The sequence below is a fragment of the Protomyctophum parallelum genome, assembly GCF_964188405.1.
Source record: "Protomyctophum parallelum genome assembly, chromosome: 15".
Lineage (NCBI taxonomy): Eukaryota > Metazoa > Chordata > Actinopteri > Myctophiformes > Myctophidae > Protomyctophum > Protomyctophum parallelum.
Genome location: NC_139710.1, coordinates 35554328 through 35570587, shown reverse-complemented (window position 1 = coordinate 35570587; position 16260 = coordinate 35554328). Strand labels below are relative to the sequence as shown.

General features: G+C 41.6%; 1 protein-coding gene across 1 annotated transcript; it reads left to right on the top strand.

Moving 5' to 3' along the window:
- Positions 1-955: 955 nt before the first annotated feature.
- srp19 (signal recognition particle 19) lies at positions 956-10625 on the top strand. Its single transcript, XM_083783629.1, has 5 exons — positions 956-1126; positions 5059-5134; positions 5732-5803; positions 6509-6617; positions 9204-10625. Exons 1-5 carry the CDS (start codon positions 1089-1091, stop codon positions 9329-9331), a joined length of 423 nt encoding a protein of 140 aa, XP_083639755.1. The 5' UTR covers positions 956-1088; the 3' UTR covers positions 9332-10625.
- The last annotated feature ends 5635 nt before the right edge of the window (positions 10626-16260 follow it).

Here is a 16260-nt window from a genome sequence, read left to right as displayed (position 1 = left end):
TCCGCCACACAGTGGCGCTGTCAACACCCCGCTGAAGATCCCATCCTCGCGGTTGCACTGTTGCACTCAGTGTTGCCATGTCCGCTTACTACAAGCGACGTTGGGCTTGTTTTTCCTGTGCTTCTCTAAATAATTGGGGCTTGGGGCTTGTTTCTAAAGAAGTGTAGTTGCTTATTTAGGCTTGTTTCAATGTTTCCTAATGTTGTTTTAAACCAGTGCTTCTCACACATAGCTACAACGACCCCCCCCACTCACCTATTTGTCCAAGGAAAGGACCCTACATCTGAAGTCATTCTGTGCCAGGGACCCTCCCCCCAATACCACATTTGTGTCGTTAAAAATGTTTCAGAAATATTACACATTTGTCCCTTTTTTCCCCTCCCAATATATTTGTTTTGTTGATGAAAATAGCAGATCTACAAGCTCACAATGCGTCGCATGGTGACGCGCTGTGGTCTTGTAGATCTGCCATTTTCAATAACCTAGCTTTTTTTACAATATAAATTGGGGGTCCCAGAGATATAGAAATGCCATTAAATGGGGGTCCGTAGCCTAATGCATGTCAAACTGGGGGTCCTTGAAATTAAACGGGTTGAGAATCACTGCTAGAGCCGTGTCAATATTCTCTTATGGGGGTCACTGGAATAATGTTTTCAAATGGGGGTCCGCGGGCAAAGTTTTGGGGGTCCTTGACATGAAAACGTTTGGGAACCAACCACAACCATTTTTGTTTGATGAATTGAAAATGGTGGGCCCTATTGTAATTGTAAACAAGTGTAATACTTTATGGTGTCGACTGAAATGTACTGTAATTCTGCAAACTGTTAATAAATCAATCAATCCATCCATCAATCAAAAACTGGCCTAGTAAAGTCCCACTTGCTTCTTCTGGGCTTGTTTTCATAGACCTGCTGCTGGTTGCTTGTTTCTCTCACACAACCTGGCAACAGTGACAACAACAAGTATGGCTGCCTCCTGGTAGAGACATCTGTCTGTCTGTGTGGAAACATAACATTTATACTGTTAAACACCATAAGAAACGTCCTGCAGAACACAACCACATCCACACAATTATATTAATATTAATTATGGCTCATTTAACCACCAACCCCGCCGACAAGGAGAGGTATGTATTCATTTATAATCTTTAAAATGCTACAGTCTGCTAGCCTCGGTGTGGCTAAGCTAACGTGCTCGTCATCACTTTAATATGGCTGCTTTTTACTGTATTTAGGCTATTACTGACACGATCATTAATAACTATCGATATGTGATCAGTTATATTGATACCAGGTGACTGTCTGTCGATACGTTAGATCGATGTGGTTTCCAGCAGAGAGTTTAAACAAAGCCACTTGTTTTCGTTTGGACTCACGTCGTGACGTAGCCCTCCAAGCAGAACCCAAATGCTAATTTCTGACATTTTGTTGACAAAACTCATAAGAATTTCAGAAAAGCTTTATGTAGGGTCCCGAGAGGGGCTAGTCGTGACGTTGTGTACGCTAGTTCAAATGGAACTAACATCAACATAGCCTTTAAGAACGCGGACCCCCATTTGGAGTATGTATGCCAAGGATGAAGCCCCATAAGAGATTTACAGCTCTGGCAGAGATTTTCACCGATTTTTCATTTCAAGGACCCCCAGTTTGACATGAATTAGTCTACGGACCCCCATTTAATGACATTTCTATCTCTGAGACGGTGAGACCCCAATGTATATTGTAAAATCGAAGTTAATTTAACTCTGAGAGTCTACAAATGGTTCCATTTGTACACTTGAGGAAATTAAAAACAATCCTCGGGAGCTTTGGAAGCTACTAAACAACCAACTAGGCTGTGGTCAGAAACTAAAAACCAGGTTTACTAACATAAACATCAAATCGAATAACACCCTCATCACTGACAAGCTTGATATAGCCAACCACTTGAACATCTTCTTTACAAACATTGCAACAATGCTGGTTAACAAACTGCTCTCCCACTCTGGGCGTTTTGGTGTAGAGCACATCAAAGCCTTCTACAAAAACCTAGGTGTTTGTAAAGATGATTTTAAAATGGCAATGGTAACAACTGAGGAGGTACTAAAAAAACTGAGTGCCCTCCAACCCCACTGGCCATGACAATATTCCCTCCAAATTTCTCAGAGACTCAGCCATTTCCATTGCTCCCGTCATCACCCACATAGTAAACCTCTCCATCAAACAGGGACAGGTCCCCCAAGATTTTAAACTGGCCAAAGTAACCCCCCTGTACAAAAAAGGGAGTAAATTAGAACCCGGCAACTACCGCCCTATTTCTATTCTAAGCTCCATCTCGAAAGTGATGGAAAAAATAGTCTATGAACAGGTTGAAAAGTATCTTGCCACTAATAAATTGCTGTACGAGTTCCAATCTGGGTTCAGAACATCCCACTCCACTGACACATGCCTCCTCTATTTGAGCGACCACATCAAACACGAGGTGGACGCTGGAAAATACTGCGGCATGGTCATGCTGGACCTCCAAAAGGCTTTTGACACCGTGAACCACTCCATACTGGTTAACAAGCTTAAAGCTATTGGTTTTGATAGCACATCAGTGAGCTGGATGCAATCCTACCTGGAGGGGAGAGAACAGATGGTGGAGGTGAACGGAACACTGTCCCCTCCCTCCCAGTGAGCTGTGGCGTCCCACAAGGAAGCATACTAGGGCCTTTACTGTTCCTAATATATGTTAACGACATGACTTCAACTTGTTCCTGTTCGCAGATGACTCAGCACTGCTGGTCTCGGACAGGAACAAACTGCAGGTTGAAAAGACCCTCAGCTCTGAACTCGGTAGAATCTGCACCTGGCTCGCTGATAACAAACTATCCTTACACCTGGGAAAAACTGAATCCATCCTCTTCGGATCAAATAGTAATCTCAGCAAGGCAGATGGCTTCTTGGTTAGAGTGGGTGACACCCACTCTAACTCTATCACACTCTATCACACGAAAAGATCAAATTACCTACCTAGGTTCCATCCTGGAGGCCAATCTTTCCGGTGATAAAATGGCCACCAACGTAATCAAAAAAGTCAATCAAAGAACAAGATTCCTTTACAGGATCTCCTCACTGGTCAGCAAAAACACCTTGAAGACCTTAACAGGAGCCCTCGTACAAGGTTTCTTTGACTATGCATCCACCTCTTGGTACCACAGCACCTCAAAGGCCCTTAAAACAAGGCTCCAGACCTCCCAAAACAAACTGGTCAGGCTCCTACTTGGCCTCACCCCCCGAACCCACCTCACCCCTGCCCACTTTGACAGGCTGGGATGGCTTAGGGTCGATGACAGAGTACAGCATCTTGCAATGGGTCTGGTTCACAAGATTCGATACACCACCAAGATACCCATGTACCTGTCTAAATACTTCCTTAATGTAAACGAAGTCCACACCCACAACACCAGAGGGAGTGCAACAAACCATGTACAACCCAGATTCGGCACAAACAAGGGACTAAATTATTTTCGCTCCTATGCCACCAAAATGTGGAACGCCCTACCAACAGTCATTAAGACATGTGAATCCCTTGACTCCTTCAAAACCGCTCTCAAAGGGCACCTACGGATGGCTGCAATTCGAAACTGGCCTCTGTAAAATCTGAATCCCCCCCACCCCCCCCCCCCCCCCCCATTTTCCCTCACTGTATAATGTATCTTTTCCCTTTTTTGCTTCATATATGATGAATTCCTGTTCTGTTCTTTAGCTACATAGAAATGTCTATTTGTATGTCTCTAAATGTTTGTATGTCTCTAAATGTTTTGATGAATTGAACAATGTGGACCCTGTTGTAAACAAGTGTAATGCTTAATTGGGTCGTCCACTCACAGTTAACAGTCTTTGTATTGAGTTTGTGCTTAAAATGTACTGTAAATTCTACAAACTGTTAATAAATATTTCAATCAATCAATCACTCAGAGTTACAGACCCATAAGGGTAAACTTTTGGTTCCTAATTTATCATTCATCTGGGGACCGCCTGGAACTCTCTCAAGGACCCCTAGGGGTCCCCGGACCCCACTTTGGGAACCACTGGTCTACTCGGATGTATTTATCGATTCTGTGACATCTTCACTACAGAATCGATGAATGCATATACGAGAGTCTAAATCTTAGGCTAACATCAACAGATTGTTTAATAAAAAGCATCATTCTAACTTCTGGGTTGCAACAAAACAACGAATACTTCAGGATTCATATATTTATCCTTCACGTGAACGTGTTTAAGTTTGTAATATATATTCTTACACAGCTCATCTATATAGGACTGTTCCATTGTCAGTTTTCTCAGTAGAAATGGTTGCTGTAGTGTGGGGGATTGATTGATTGATTGCATTCTTTTTGTAGAATACGTAGTACATTTCAAACGAAAGCCGAACTGCTAGTCTGCTACTAAGACTTGTTTACATCAGGATCGTCCATTTTCAATTAATCAGAAAGGATAGGGATAATTATACTGTATGTATGTCCAGCATACAAGTTAATATCTACCTAATTAATCTGTCAGACTGTCTAGTCAGCTAATGTACTGTAATGTATAATTATGCCCCAGACCAACCCTTTTCACATCAAGGTCCATTATTTAATCAGCATTTTGACCCACGGACCACCATTTGATTTAGCCTCTCAGACCCAAATCTAAATACATTTTGTTGTCGTGTGACGGTCCATAAGGGTCTATTTTACACTCAAGACTTAAAGATCTTAGAAGGGTCCATTTGCTTACCAACCCTCTAGCCGCAATTCGCAACACTAGATTAGTTTTTATAATGAGATGAATCTAGAGTTGCAATACCCTCCAATGCCTCCATTGACTCATTCAAATTGCATTTCCGATCTGCTTGTATTAAACGACGTTAAACGTGTGTGTGTGTGTGTGTGTGTGTGTGTGTGTGTGTGTGTGTGTGTGTGTGTGTGTGTGTGTGTGTGTGTGTGTGTGTGTGTGTGTGTGTGTGTGTGTGTGTGTGTGTGTGTGTGTGTGTGTGTGTGTGTGTGTGTGTGTGTGTGTGTGTGCGTGTGCGTGCACGTGTGTGTAGGTTCATCTGCATCTATCCGGTGTACATCAACAGCAAGAAGAAGCTAGCAGAAGGTCGTAGGATCGCCACAGTGAAGGTACCGTTTTTAGTGTTTACTTAATGCGATAACTGCACCAGGTACAGTTTTACCAAAATAATATGATTACTATGATCCCAGTCTAGACCCATTTAGACCTGAGGACGATTCTACAAAATGTCTTCTAAATCAAGACAGTTTTCTGAAAAAACTGTTTCTATGTCAGTGATTCTCAACTGTCAAGGACCCCAAAAGTTGTAATTTGGCCGCTGACCCCCATCTGAAAATATGTTCTTCCAGGGACCCCCCCCAGAAGCAAAAAATGTAGTTAAAAACTTTCGCTCTGAAAGAATATATATCCAATGATTTGTGCCACATTTTCAAGAATTTCCAAAAATTGCAGTTCTACAAGCTTGTAGATAGCGCGGCACTCTGTGCTGACAGCTGATTGTACCAAACTTCACTTTGAACTATTCTGTAAACGGGAGAACATATTAACGACAAAAAGCGATGGTGACGATCCTAGCTGTAGCTGTGGTGATGCTGAGGTATGTGATAACGTTGGGAGGTGCGTGTGTATCCACTCACTCATTCAGGCGGTGGAGAATCCATCATGTTTTAACATTAGTGTGTGTGTGTGTGTGTGCACTCATCCAGGGGGTGGAGAATCCATCGGTTGCGGAGATCAAAGATGTGCTGACCGCGGCTGGCCTGAACGTCTATGTCGAGGTATGCATAACAACAGATTGTTAACATAACATCATTCAGGGCATGGAAGCGACAGCAGTACTGCCTAATCACAGTAAACCCATATGGTCAAACCAGTGTGAAGTTATGTCACTGTCAGTGGGCCAACACCATGCAGATAACATGGCCTAAATCATCACTTTGTTTTTATCATGTCCAGAGTCTCAACACAACCGTCTTATTAGGATATTTTACAGCACATGGTGGTTCAGTATGTTAACAAACTTAATGGAGAGGCTAAACTTCCTTTTCCAGCAGCACTTGGCACCTACCTCACGGAGCCAAAACTACTAGTAACTGGTGTACTGACCATGGTATTACTGTGTTAAAACTACTAGTAACTGGTGTACTGACCATGGTATTACTGAGACATGAGACTGAACAATACAAATTAATTTACGGCTGTTATCAAAGCAAACCTGGGATTCCATAACACCTCAACAGTGCTACAGGCTGATCACCTCCATGCCACAATTTTTTTTGATTTTCATGAGCTGTATGCCAACAACAAAAACGGGTTTTAAATACGTTATGTGCAATGAATTGAGAATATATGAAAGTTTCTCTTTTTGAATTAGATTTCGGAAGAAAATGAACTTTTGCACGATATTCACATTTTTTGTATAATATAACATGTACTCGTTGCTCACTCGTTGTGTCTGTGTGCGTGCGTGCGTGCGTGTCCAGAACAAGATGCATCCTCGGGAGTGGAACAGAGATGTCCAGTTCAAGGGCAGGGTCAGAGTTCAACTGAAGCAGGAAGACGGCAGCCTCTGTCTGGACAAGTTCTCCACGCGTAAGTCAGTGAGGTCAGAGGTCATATAGGACAGTGGTTCCCAAATGTTTTCACGTCAAGGACCCCTAAAATGATACTCATTAGCCTGTGGACCCCCTTTTAGAAATTATTTATTTGATTTATTTAGCACAGTATAAAACAATACAAAGAAATAGGAAATGCATAGGGGAAAAACCCCCAGAAAGTGCTAGGAGGCCTGGGAGCTCATAATATATGCCAGGGACCCCCACAAGAGAAGATTTGTACTGCCAGGGACCCCCACAAGAGAAGATTTGTACTGTCAGGGACCCCCACAAGAGAAGATTTGTACTGCCAGGGACCCCCACAAGAGAAGATTTGTACTGCCAGGGACCCCCACAAGAGAAGATTTGTACTGCCAGGGACCCCCACAAGAGAAGATTTGTACGGCTCTAGCAGTGATTCTTAACCCTACGGCCCCCACTTAATGGCATTTCCATCTCTGGGACCCCCAATTTATTTTGTAAAATCAATGTTAATTTAACTACAGACCCATAAGGGTCCATTTGGTTCAAAACTATCATTTAGCTGGGGACTCCCTGGAACTTCCTCAAGGGCCCCCTGTTGGCTGAGTGTCACCATACCGTTGGGAAGATCACCCTCCACTGTTGGCTCAGTGTCAGGATATCTCCATGGATTAAAGTTCTCTGTTACCACGACTCATTTCACTCATTTGGATTCCATAGAAGCCATGCAGTGTGTCTCCTGTGAAAGCATGCTGTGCGCACCGAAAATAGCCGATCTCAAACTAGCAATAGTATAGAAGCACCTTCCAGAAACATGATCTAAGGTCTAAGAAATGTCATGAAAGAACAGCCTGGAAACCAGTGTTAAACTGACATCCCAATTTAAGGACATTTAACTAAACAATGGCTACTGGAAAAGGTTCCCCTATAGAGCGTAGCAGTCCCGCCCCCTCAAGAGACCCGGAAAAGAAATCCCCGTTAATTTTCCTCATAGACTTTTCAGAAAGTATTTATTTAAAGACGTTTATGCCGCGGACAAAGCCAACTCTTGTCGTGACAAATCATGACAACAAACACAATGTTTCGGGCCAAACAAAGAATTAGAAAGTAGAACAAACCTTTTTTGTTGTTTTTCTTCTTTGTAATTATTTTTGGTCCAAAATATTGTGTGTACAACGCTTAAAAGGTCTTTAAATAAATACGTTTTATAATGTCTATGGGAAAAATGCTCACCATGCTACGGAGTTTACTACGGAGAAAAAGTTACCTGACACATTATTCTTACAGTATTACAGCCAAACTCTCGTCAAAATGTCCAAGAAGCAAGCGCCATTAAGTAACTATTTTGGTGTTCCAGCACCACCACCTCCAAAGAGACGCCAAATGGAACAACCACCTGAACCGCACAGAAAACGTGTGTTTGCGGAAAAGTGGTTGGATGATGTCGGCTGGCTCCAAACTAATGCTGAGCGCAGCGAGATGTGGTGCAAAATATGTTGTGAGCATCCCAATCTGGCCGATAAGAACTGCACCTTTTATACAGGGACAAAGAATTTCAGTCACCCAGCTTTTGATAAGCACGAGAAAAGCAAAGAGCATGTCAACATAGTTGAAACAATGAATAACTAACATAACAATAGTGGAGTGGGAGGAGTGCAAAGCATTGCGGACTGGCACTGCTGCTGCACATGAAGCTTATCAACATGACAACAGCGTGTCCCGACATACTGTCCCTTATTATCGTAAAGTCGGGTAGTGTACACTGTTTATTTTGCACAGAGGAGCCATGTGTGTCTGACTGTCTGACTCTGTGTTGACTGTGTACTGTACATCGCCTCGGCTAAAAACAAAAGGGAAGCATGACGTATGCTTCGCCGTACTACGTGTCGTATGTTAAACAAATAGCTGATCTGCAAGCTCACGACGTGTCGCCTCCGCAACACGTTGTGAGCTAGTAGATCGGCTATTTAAATAAAAAAATAAAAAAAATATTGCTTTGATGCTCATATTATCCTTAGGAAGTATTAAGAAGTTTTTATTAGAATATGCATATAGGGCTGGAATACACATGGACCTATAGCTGCAATTTGTAACTCTAGATTGTTTTTTATAATGGGATGAATCTAGACTTGCAATACTTTCCATTGACTCCCCCGTCCCAACTTATCCAATAAATATCGTTTTGCTATAAGTTATTCATGCATCCCTCTTTTATCCATCCGGCGAGACGGGTCGCCGCATTTTAGGAGCACCAAGAAACTCCTCCAGGTGCTCCTCTGAGTACTAGACCAAAAAGGTTGTGTGCAGCCCTGGTTATGTGTTTGTGATGTATTTTTAAATATTATTGTTCCGTTCAGTGTGAGAGGATCTCAGTGGAAATAAGTCTACGGACTTTACTGTGAAATCCTTGAATCGCTGATTATAATGTATTATGATTGCTTTTCTAAATAAATCGAATCAAATAAAAAAGCAAAGAGGTTAATTCCTCAACCTCTGGTTTATATAGGTTTAGGTTACATTTTCAGTCTTGAGATTTTATTGTTGTGTTGTGATCTCAGGTTGTGTTGTGATGATGTCATGTGATGTGTTGTGATGTCATCAGGTAACGACGTCATGATCTACGTGGCGGAGATGATCCCCAAGCTGAAGACGAGGACGGTGAAGAGCGGGGGAGGGGAGAGCAGCGCCGCACAGGGCGAGGGCAAGAAGAGCAAGAAGAAGAAGAAGTAGAACACTTCAATACAAATTAAAACATCTTAGGGGGCCGTGTCCACAGAAATAGATTTCTATTTTTTTCCAAATGTTTTTATTTCTTTTAATTTCTTTAGCGAAGGAGCGCTTTTGGGACCATGTTTGGGTTTGTTTGACGCCCCGCTACGTTTGAACATATCAACCGTTGTTGCTCGAACGACTGTGCCGTCTGTGTTACACATGACCTCGCTCCAGTGGTTTTCAACCTGTGGTCCGGGGACCACCCAGTGGTCCTTGAGGAGGTTCCAGGTGGTCCCCCTGCAGCTAAATGATGCAGAGTTGGTAACCAAATGGACCCCTTATGAGAACCTTTAACTCTTGAAAGTGTAAAATGAAATGGTTTCATTTTTACGCTCTCAAGAGTTACATTATTGTTAAACATCTGCCATAATACTTAACACATTTAACTAGCTAGTTACTACTCGACTATAGCTAACCAAAATGTTGAACCATTTGTTGAATTCCTTGAAGTGCCCAGAGCGGTCGTTGTGAAGTTAGAGGCCAGACTGTCTGTACGGTAGAGATGTATGGCAGACTAACACTGGCAGCTAAAAGAAAAAGAACTATTTCATGGACATGGACCCTTATGGTTATTTTGTTAAAACTCTGCTCAGAACATCACACAACTCTCAGTTTGACTTTTTAATGTTCTGTTTTTACTTGACTGGAAAGATGATCCATTTTATGTTAAGACTGATTCAGGACCACAGAATAGAACCAAGAATGTCATCTCTTCTAGATTGCTCTGATGCAATTTCTCATGTTTATTTGCGAACGCAAATGGAATTGCATCGGAGCCATTTCGTGCATCTTTTATTTTGGAGTGCCGCCTTTTCCACCGTTGGTTTATGAGTTAAGTTATTTTAAATAAAGGCTGAGCACCCACTGCCTCAACCGAGGGCAGTTTCCAGAGGAAGTGCACCTGTTTTACTTTCATTATATAATCTAGAAGTTTTTTGGTTAAACATGTGTGCCTGTGTGAGTGACTCATATTGGTTGTACAAGAGAGGTGGTTTGGGGAGAAGGAGGAAAAAAAGGATTTGGGTACAACTACACTGTCTCGTCAAGAAAGCGCCTATAGAGCAGGCATCTCTTCTGGGTTTTAAACAGCTGCTTTGCTCTGTTTAAACACCAGTTGGAGACTCCTGCACTAGGCTGATTTCTTGATGCGTATTTGTGTGTATTTGTGCCTCCGACAGCAGTGTGAAATATGTGGAAAGCAACAAATGTAATGTTGGGAATCTGTTAATAAACTTGTTTTTTTTTTGACGGACACTACCTGTGGAGAGACTTGATATAGAGTGATGGAACCGTTTTAACAACTTTATTACAAACAAAAGTTTGTGTCAGATCATGTGTTGACATGAACAAAGTATGGATACCAAGTTGAAAGCGTTAACTTCATTATAATTACACCAGCTAGGGGTTGGCGAAAGGGCCTTTCTGTGTGGAGTTTGCATGTTCTCCCCGTGTCCCCTAGGGTAGGTACCCTCACAAATAACATGCAGTAATCCTGGTCTCTAAACTGCCTCCCCCTGGCCAGCCGGGGCGCCTGATGGAGGGGAAAGGAACTGGTTGGAATAACGTGTTCCTTCCACGCGATACGTCCAACCAGGGAAACTCCCCCCTGTCAGGTGTAAAGGAGCAACTTGGACACTCATGCATAGAAGGAAGCATGAGTTCAAGTCTGTTGCTCTCCCCAGGTCGGTGGAGGGTGTGTAGAGTCGAGGATTACATACAAAAATGGGTTACAAATTTGTGGGATAAAAAAATATTAAAAAATAATTACACCAGCTAGTACGTAATCCAATGAGAGCATTTATGACTTCTGTTCTGTTCAGATCATAAAGGTTTCCTTCCCACCCCACAGTAGACAGCTGTAGAATTCACTACATATTTGCAGCTAGGCTATATCTTACCTCTTATCCCAACACTTATTTGCCGTTGCCTTAAAAAACTATTTTTAATTATTTTAAATAGCTGATCTACAAGCTCATAGCCTTGGGCCCCTGCAGTCTTACTCATCTGACAAGCTCACAACTTGTCACTGTATATTGGCTAGTTAAACCTTTCAAATCAGTTTATGAATAAGTGTCTGATAAAAGTGCCCTGATGGTCATCATATCACGGGTGTCAACATGCTTCCACATAGAGATACATGATATCAACGGTCTTATTAATAGCTCAGGATGTCAGTATTAGAAGCATAATTAGTTGATTATTAATAATAGCTCATGATGTCAGTATTAGAAGGATAATTAGATGATTATTAATAATAGCTCATGTCAGTATTAGAAGCATAATTAGATGGTTATTAATAATAGCTCGTGTGATGTATTAGAAGTGAATCACTGCTTAACGGCTGTCAGTGTCTTAATGGCGGAGAAGGGAGACACCTAGTGGCCACAACGAGAAACACAACCCCCTAATTCCACACTGATATGCCCCTAAATATATCGTTAGCCTCATAGGATAAATGCATAAGTCATTTTTTATGATTTTCGGATAATAAGGAAAAACACATTTTCTCGCAAGTATGTAAGAGTTTTTAATGCAGATTTTTACAATGGTTTCCTGAGGGGTTAACAAAATGTTTTTTACAAAAAGATAAACATGAGAGTCATTCCATAACAAAAAAAAGTGACTTAGGCCATTTTCAAGAAAATAATCTGTGACTTAGGCATTTTTTAATACATGTCTACTAAACACCTGGGGGTCTATTAGAGTGATGTTAACTCCATACTAAACACCTGGGGGTCTATTAGAGTAATGTTAACTCCATACTAAACACCTGGGGGTCTATTAGAGTGATGTTAACTCCATACTAAACACCTGGGGGTCTATTAGAGTGATGTTAACTCCATACTAAACACCTGGGGGTCTATTAGAGTGATGTTACCATACTAAACACCTGGGGGTCTATTAGAGTAATGTTAACTCAATACTAAACACCTGGGGGTCTATTAGAGTAATGTTAACTCCATACTAAACACCTGGGGGTCTATTAGAGTGATGTTAACTCCATACTAAACACCTGGGGGTCTATTAGAGTGATGTTAACTCCATACTAAACACCTGGGGGTCTATTAGAGTGATGTTAACTCCATACTAAACACCTGGGGGTCTATTAGAGTGATGTTAACTCCATACTAAACACCTGGGGGTCTATTAGAGTGATGTTAACTCCATACTAAACACCTGGGGGTCTATTAGAGTGATGTTAACTCCATACTAAACACCTGGGGGTCTATTAGAGTGATGTTAACTCCATACTAAACACCTGGGGGTCTATTAGAGTAATGTTAACTCCATACTAAACACCTGGGGGTCTGTTAGAGTAATGTTAACTCCATACAGAACACCTGGGGGTCTATTAGAGTGATGTTAACTCCATACTAAACACCTGGGGGTCTATTAGAGTAATGTTAACTCCATACTAAACACCTGGGGGTCTGTTAGAGTAATGTTAACTCCATACAGAACACCTGGGGGTCTATTAGAGTGATGTTAACTCCATACTAAACACCTGGGGGTCTATTAGAGTAATGTTAACTCCATACTAAACACCTGGGGGTCTATTAGAGTAATGTTAACTCCATACTAAACACCTGGGGGTCTGTTAGAGTAATGTTAACTCCATACAGAACACCTGGGGGTCTATTAGAGTGATGTTAACTCCATACTAAACACCTGGGGGTCTGTTAGAGTAATGTTAACTCCATACAGAACACCTGGGGGTATATTAGAGTGATGTTAACTCCATACTAAACACCTGGGGGTCTGTTAGAGTAATGTTAACTCCATACAGAACACCTGGGGGTCTATTAGAGTAATGTTAACTCCATACAGAACACCTGGGGGTCTATTAGAGTGATGTTAACTCCATACTAAACACCTGGGGGTCTATTAGAGTAATGTTAACTCCATACTAAACACCTGGGGGTCTGTTAGAGTAATGTTAACTCCATACAGAACACCTGGGGGTCTATTAGAGTGATGTTAACTCCATACTAAACACCTGGGGGTCTATTAGAGTAATGTTAACTCCATACTAAACACCTTGGGGTCTGTTAGAGTAATGTTAACTCCATACAGAACACCTGGGGGTCTATTAGAGTGATGTTAACTCCATACTAAACACCTGGGGGTCTGTTAGAGTAATGTTAACTCCATACTAAACACCTGGGGGTCTGTTAGAGTAATGTTAACTCCATACAGAACACCTGGGGGTCTATTAGAGTGATGTTAACTCCATACTAAACACCTGGGGGTCTATTAGAGTGATGTTAACTCCATACTAAACACCTGGGGGTCTGTTAGAGTAATGTTAACTCCATACAGAACACCTGGGGGTCTATTAGAGTAATGTTAACTCCATACTAAACACCTGGGGGTCTGTTAGAGTAATGTTAACTCCATACTATTACTAAACACCTGGGGGTCTGTTAGAGTAATGTTAACTCCATACAGAACACCTGGGGGTCTATTAGAGTGATGTTAACTCCATACTAAACACCTGGGGGTCTATTAGAGTGATGTTAACTCCATACTAAACACCTGGGGGTCTATTAGAGTGATGTTAACTCCATACTAAACACCTGGGGGTCTATTAGAGTAATGTTAACTCCATACTAAACACCTGGGGGTCTATTAGAGTAATGTTAACTCCATACTAAACACCTGGGGGTCTATTAGAGTGATGTTAACTCCATACTAAACACCTGGGGGTCTGTTAGAGTAATGTTAACTCCATACTAAACACCTGGGGGTCTGTTAGAGTAATGTTAACTACATACTAAACACCTGGGGGTCTATTAGAGTGATGTTAACTCCATACTAAACACCTGGGGTCTATTAGAGTAATGTTAACTCCATACAGAACACCTGGGGGTCTATTAGAATAATGTTAACTCCATACTAAACACCTGGGGGTCTATTAGAGTAATGTTAACTCCATACTAAACACCTGGGGGTCTGTTAGAGTAATGTTAACTCCATACTAAACACCTGGGGGTCTATTAGAGTAACTGTTGTTTGCTGTGTATGCAATGTAAAAATGCCCAAGTCACACAAAGTGAGTTAGGCGGCAACGTAAAAATGCTCAAATCACACAAGTGACTTAGGCAGATCATCATTTTTGAAGATTGTGAGCTTTGTGATTGGCTGAGGACATAGGCGATGATCCAGAACGATGCAGCAGCCCCAGGAGATCACCTGTATGCAGAAATCTCAATTTCGCCAAAAAATGACTTAGGCATTTATCCTATGAGGCTAACGATATATAAAATAATATATAATAAATAATATATAATTTAATTTAATTTGTTTTTGGCATCCGCCACTTGAATTAAGGTGACTTGATTGGTTGACACGATGAATTCCTGTTCTGTTCTTTAACTATATAGAAGTGTCTATTTGTACGTCTCTAAATGTTTTGATGAATTGAACATGGTGGACCCTGTTGTAAACAAGTGTAATGCTTAATTGGGTCGTCCACTCACGGTTAACAGTCTTTGTATTGAGTTTGTGCTTAAAATGTACTGTAAATTCTACAAACTGTTAATAAATATTTCAATCAATCAATCAATTGTGCTTGAAATGTACTGTAATTCTACAAACTGTTAATAAATATTTCAATCAATCAATCAAACCAGAGCTAGACTACACCATGATATATTATTAGGAGTACAATAACTTTGCATTGTGAATAAAAAGGTAGCCACAGTGGGGTTGCAGTGTAATGCTGAAGGTTTAATCACAGGGCTGTCTGCTTTATGTAGCCTATTATGATTAAACGTACATTCTGGTATATTGTGAATCAATGATTGAGAAAAACATCAGAGGGGTTTGAACCCGTGAAGTTCTATAAAGTTCTATTAAAAAGTCGGGTGTCTAGACCGCTAGACCACTGAGGACGCTGCCAGGAAAGGGACTCATGTCTGTATTGACTATTTAAGCCGTGACGTAACCCGCTTCCGGGTCTTACTCAAGAAAGCTCCACGTCATACATTTTCTTTGTCGTGGACACTTTACAGTTACATTAATAATAATTATACTCGGTTGGAAGCATTAAGACCCATTTTAACCCTCAATGGCTTCCTTTCTGAAAAATAACGTTATTGTAAAATAAATAAATAAAAAGATTCACGCGTTCAGAATCATAATATGTAGCTATAGAAGCGGACGGGACCCGGATGTAACGTAGGAGGACTACAATAAATTCGCGGCAAAAGACTCGCGGGCGTGGCCTCACGTCACACCCGGAAGGAAGTGACGGCCCCCTCAAATACGGAAGAGACGCGTGGAGGGGGGTTTTGCTCAGTGTTGGTTTGATTCTGCCACGTCACCATGTCGGTCGTCCTCGTGTCCGCAGCAAGCAGGTACGTTAAATGTTATTTAATACTTAACGTTGTTGTTGTTCAAACATCTGTGATCACTTTATGTTAACTTGTTGTGATGTTTATATATTATGTTCGTGCCACTGAGTAAAACCGTGTTCCAGTAGCCCAATGGTTACCCTCGGCGCTTAGTAGACAACAGGGCCCGGGTTCGAATCCCCATCGAGGACTGAGAGTTAGCTTCATTCTTACCAAACTAGCACAATTGTTTTAGCTTTTCTCGTCGAGGTCCATTATTCATTCAGTATTTGAGGCAAAAAATGGTGGTCCCGTGGCTCAGATACTGAATGAATAAAGGACCTCTTCTTGATGCAAACAAACAGTGTTGTGTTTGTTAAGAAGAAAAGAAACTCGGTCATCGACTGGGAAGTGAACCCGGGCCCGGATGTTCTAACCATTCGGCTACTGGATCATGGTTTTATAAAGTAGTAGTAACATATATGAACACAACACAGTAGGAACAGAGCATTCTGGGATGCACGCTAGTTCGTTAGCTAGCTAGCGTGCTGC